This window comes from Schistocerca cancellata, chromosome 2, assembly GCF_023864275.1.
Source record: "Schistocerca cancellata isolate TAMUIC-IGC-003103 chromosome 2, iqSchCanc2.1, whole genome shotgun sequence".
Taxonomy (NCBI): Eukaryota; Metazoa; Arthropoda; class Insecta; order Orthoptera; family Acrididae; genus Schistocerca; species Schistocerca cancellata.
In genome coordinates this window covers 845,100,669-845,105,817 of record NC_064627.1, presented here as the reverse complement: position 1 = coordinate 845,105,817, position 5,149 = coordinate 845,100,669, and the positions used below count along the sequence as shown (strand labels likewise).

General features: G+C 41.8%; 1 protein-coding gene across 1 annotated transcript; it reads right to left on the bottom strand.

The window, feature by feature from the left end:
- Positions 1 to 1,296: 1,296 nt before the first annotated feature.
- On the bottom strand, positions 1,297 to 4,924 carry LOC126148596 (uncharacterized). Its single transcript, XM_049915767.1, has 2 exons — positions 4,208 to 4,924; positions 1,297 to 1,760 (listed from the first exon to the last, which is right to left on the bottom strand). Exons 1-2 carry the CDS (start codon positions 4,796 to 4,798, stop codon positions 1,737 to 1,739), a joined length of 615 nt encoding a protein of 204 aa, XP_049771724.1. The 5' UTR covers positions 4,799 to 4,924; the 3' UTR covers positions 1,297 to 1,736.
- Between the last annotated feature and the right edge of the window lie 225 nt (positions 4,925 to 5,149).

Here is a 5,149-nt window from a genome sequence, read left to right as displayed (position 1 = left end):
CTAGGTCCATGGTTCATGGTGGGGGGGGGGAGGTAGATATTACTAATTATTATGATTCTACAGAATTTGGCATGCATTTCTTTACTTCCACATCTACGTCTACATCTACGTCCATACTCCGCAAGCCACCTGACGGTGTGTGGCGGAGGGTACCTTCAGTACCTCTATCGGTTCTCCCTTCTATTCCAGTCTCGTATTGTTCGTGGAAAGAAGGATTGTCGGTATGCCTCTGTGTGGGCTCTAATCTCTCTGATTTTATCCTCATGGTCTCTTCGCGAGATATACGTAGGAGGGAGCAATATACTGCTTGACTCTTCGGTGAAGGTATGTTCTCGAAACTTCAATAAAAGCCCGTACCGAGCTACTGAGCGTCTCTCCTGCAGAGTCTTCCACTGGAGTTTATCTATCATCTCCGTAACGCTTTCGCGATTACTAAACTAACTGAAAAAATAATCAGTTATCTGAGTCTTCTTTAATCGATCATGTTAAATTACAAATTATCTACTTTAAAAATGGAAGGATGGAGTTTTTCCCATAAATGATGGAATCTTCATTCACCAAATAACTTTTGATACTTTTAGAGATTTTAAAAGAGTAACATAATTACATAATCATTATACGTGAGTTCATACAGTTTTATTCAGAATTATGCTATTTATGTAATTAACGTGACTAGAAGAATGAATGTTTCAACAACTCAAAAAGAACAATGAAATTATGAGCATTCTTTAATGAAAATATTCCAAATATCTTATTACATATGCTAAAAAGAATTTAACTTACAATTCACAACAAGGAATGCTAACTGAAAATTTCTAATTGAATAACTGAATGAAAAATTAGAAAATAATTGAAGAACTTAAAACATCTCATTCCCATTTCCTTTTGAAATATTTCCAGGAAAACAAGGAAAAGGTAAAAATTGAAAACTGTAGTTTTTCTAAACTAAAAACACAATTTAATTTTTTATTCTTATATTTTTTTCTATATATAAAAAAATTTCCATGAATCGTAGCATTGAAAATCTATTAAGTGAACTTAACACATATAGTAATGGTAGCTCAGAAGTGTCCACTAAATTTTGAGAACTGAAAAAAACATAAATATTATGTTATATCAAATCCTGAAGTTTTACCTACTAAATTTGGTAATAAAGCTTTATTACTTTTAGAAGATAAATATAAAATTACTCTTCCAGATCTATATACTACAACCTTTACAAATGAAGTTGCTTAATTAGACAGAATTGTAGGATTACAATTTATTTATGATGGTAAAAAAATGAATAACGTCCAATTCATGTTATTAAATTTGAATAAATTTAAAAATTTTTGTATGCTTTTTTAATGAAATTAAACTTTCCTTTACTATAGTTTGCTAAGTTCATAAATAGGTCAGGTTTGATTGCCATTTTGTTTTCGTTGTATTTATGTAGAATTAGGTTGGGTAAAACTGCAAAATTGAATTCTCCGTTTGCAACCTGTAAATTTTACTCCAAAATGCTCTTTGCGCCAGAACTCTCATCAATAGATTACCTCTGCGTCTTCTGATTACCCAGGACACAATCCATAGTAACATCTTGTTCCACTGTATCAGAATGAGGAAGGGATGGTACAGCACTAGAATACTCTAGAGGCAGAATAACAGGCGACGTCTCCGTTAATTCATCGGAACCCTCTGGAACATACGCCTCTACGAATGGAGGAGACGACGCAGATACACCACATGTTTCAACATCAGCAGAAACTGGCACGCGATTCCTGTAAAGACAAGATCGTCAGAATTCAAAGCACCACTACGGGAAGAAGCACCCTCCGCCGCCACCTTCTCGGAGAGACGAGAATGGACAGCGATGAGTTCGCCGACCTTCAAGTTTTTCTACCTGTGACGGCGCCCTAAGAGCAGCAGGGGCCGCATCTGAACATGCCAACAACGGCGGAAAGTCGCGTGGAGTGTGTGTGTGTGTGTGTGTGTGTGTGTGTGGAGGGCGGGGGGTAATGTCTCCCCAGCGTCCTCTAAAGCTGGAGAAGTACTGACAGGGGAATGGGGAGACACGAATGTCAACGGACAACGTGTTTCAAAGGGCGACCTTAAGACAAATGAATATGATATGGCCACTTTCAGCATTACAAAGAAGTCATGTTCCAGCTTGCCCTGCATGCGTAACATAAATCCGGCAACCACAAACATTCGGGTGTGAAGGAACATTCTTCTAAACACACATAGCTACGCTTGTGATATCTGTAATATTGCAAGCGATGCTACACAGACCACAGTTCCCGCCAGATATGCGGAACGACTCTAGAGAGAAGAAACCACGGCTTAAGAAATGAATCGTCCACATAGGGTGGTATACTGCGAACTCTGACCGGAATATACTCGACCGTCTCATATTCAGAAAGGACTGGGCTAATTGAGCCATCACGGAGAGTAAAGATCACCTGAGAACCAAGCCTAGTGAGAAGGCACTCTAGTTGCAAGGAGTCATGGAACTTCGCAAAAAAAATGCATACGAACCAGCGTAAAATAAGCAGTATCTTCCTGATCAGATATAACATGAATCATATCAGCCAACCAATCGTGAATTTCTAAAGAGCCTGGTTGAACATGACTCGTACTCCTGTCAAAACTGAAACGAATGGCACCTCGACGAGGAATGTTCGAGGGAGAATCGACAGACATCGTGGTGCGGGCAGGGAACAAACCAACAACGAGTGCCGCCAGACAATACGATGCAACGCCCTCCGACACACACACACACACACACAAGCACACACACAATACTGAGTGAAAACAGGTTTGACACACATGGCGCTATGGTGCAGCTGGAAGAAAGACAACCTGCTCGCTCGGCGTGTGAGCTGGAACCACTCAAACCGTATCGGACACTTTCCACCCAGCCCAGATTTCTACCCGGTACACAGTGCAATGTATGTTCTCCGTCTACTATCACTGATTGCCCTGAGCTATTTATTTTAGAGCTGCAAGAGTTCATACAAGTGAATGCATCTGCACATAAGATAATATTTCGCTGTAGAGTCGTAGGTACATATTTATACTGGTGGTGTGTGCCACTTCGAACTTGTCTGGAAGAACTGAGGCAACACATATAAACATACCATAAAATCTCCTTGATTAAATTTTGACTCTGTGTTAATGTTTCACTATGTGACCGGGCAGAAAAAGTAGGGCAAGAACTTTACTATTATTTTCACCGGAGATTCAGTTTTAGTAAATACTCACAGTGAATTGAAGTACGTAGACAGAGGCTATCGTGTACAAATACGCGTGTGATTTGCCGGAGTTAGTACAGTGTTGTGGGAACACAGTCCTTCGAGAGGAAAACTCGTTGAATCTACAGCGAGGACTCTGCAGCCGGAGACCGTTCACGTCTCCTCCTCTCCAGGTTCCTCTCGGCCGCCGAGCACAGCTCCTGGTCTGGCCTGATGACGTCCGGTCTCCACCATGACAGCACGCTGTTCTTGAGCGCAGGGAGTGTTGTTCCGTTGCAAATGAAGAAAACGAACAGCAGTGGTCCCTGCATCATCGTAGCTAAATGCACGTAGTACACAAACTGTGCAATGCCTTGTGCTTGGTGGAATCCAATTCTAATAATGACACCTACCCCACTTAAGAAGACAGTTTTAACTGACATGAAAACAATTTCTTTCTTTGAGCCGAATTTATTGTTACTGTAAATCCTGAGCTGAGTCATGGATTTCGTAGTACGTAGGTACATGCAGCCCACTAGTCCAAGGCAAACCAAGTTGAAAGCTACTGAGGCTGAAATTCCCACCATCAATACTATTCGACTATGGAACAAATAATAATTGCTCGTTTTTTCCAAAATAGCACATGCTGTACATAATGCACTCCAGGGTATTAGAGCACACAGCACCTGACGACGGAGTTCTTTTCTTGCTTCAGCAGGTAGTAGGTCGTTAGGGAGCCTCAGATGACGAATGCATGCGTACATTTGGTAGCAGAATGAGTTTAGCCAGATGCAGCTGAGAAGTGTGAGGGCGCTATCTATCAACACCACAGTGCTCAAGTTGAGGACACCTGCCATTCGATACGCGATCTCAGAACACAGGATCTGGATTATACCAGTGATCTGAAAGCACAAGAATATCTTTCCAGGCAAATTACGTAAAGGGGGAAGGTACATATATATTCCAGCAGTTGAAAAGCGAAAAAGAATATTTACCGCTATAAATGAAATTTCTAAAGATTTTAAGCTGTCGATTCTAAAATCCTTGTATTTAAAAGTGGCACTATTTAAACTGTCTTTATATCTCAGTGTTCTTTCTGTTGCCTTTCCAAACCATTTGTCGGTCTCTACTAGCCACTTTCCTTTGGATACAGCTGAGTATGATCCATTTTTGTAAAGATCGACAGTACATATGTTGTGCGGCTGAAGGAATGAAAAATCGCGACACTTTAGCAACAGAATAGCTCTGGAAACGGAACAGATTGCATCTGTATCGTTCGATTCCAGACACGATAGGTCATCAGGACTATCGAAGTAGCAGCGAGCATCGTGCACGGACTGTATCATACTAAAGAGGACGTCCTGACAAATGCCGCGCGAGTTGGCAGCCATCCAGGCCAGTAGACAGAGCTTGACGTTTGCCCTCTGCGTGTAGGCCAGGTAGCTGGTGACGGGTAAGTAGGGCGACCTCTGCACCATGTCATTCCACAGCTGCACGCGGCACCGCTCGCGCTGCTCCATGGCCTCCAGTGGCAGCTCTTCCAGTGGACACGTGGGATGGTCCATGGTGTTGGCCAACAGCTGCATGCAGCCAGTATCCACGTAGAGCGTAGCGTTGCTTCTGTCCTCCAGCTGCCATTCCTCATCTGCAAGACAGAGACAAGTAGCAGGTGGTGTTCAACCACTACAGATAGCTAAATTTAAAGTCTCGCTGGACGATAAGGTTGGGCGCTGTTCAATTACATCGTCGACGATTGACTGTAGGACAGATCACAACCAACAAATATTCTATTTTTATTATTCGGAGTGTCAACATGAATTTTAATATTTAGAAATACATATATCATAGATTCATTGAATGAATGTTACGCAAGACAACTCTATGTACAGGGTGTCCAGAAGATCCCATGTCACTCTTCACTTTGTACAATCGAGCGA

Coding starts and splice junctions, on each gene's coding strand:
- LOC126148596 (XM_049915767.1), bottom strand. CDS start 4,798: ATGCAGCTGTTGGCCAACACCATGGACCATCCCACGTGTCCACTGGAA. Junction 1,761..4,207: donor TAGAAATTTCATTTATAGCG/GTAAATATTCTT, acceptor TTGTCTTTACAG/GAATCGCGTGCCAGTTTCTG.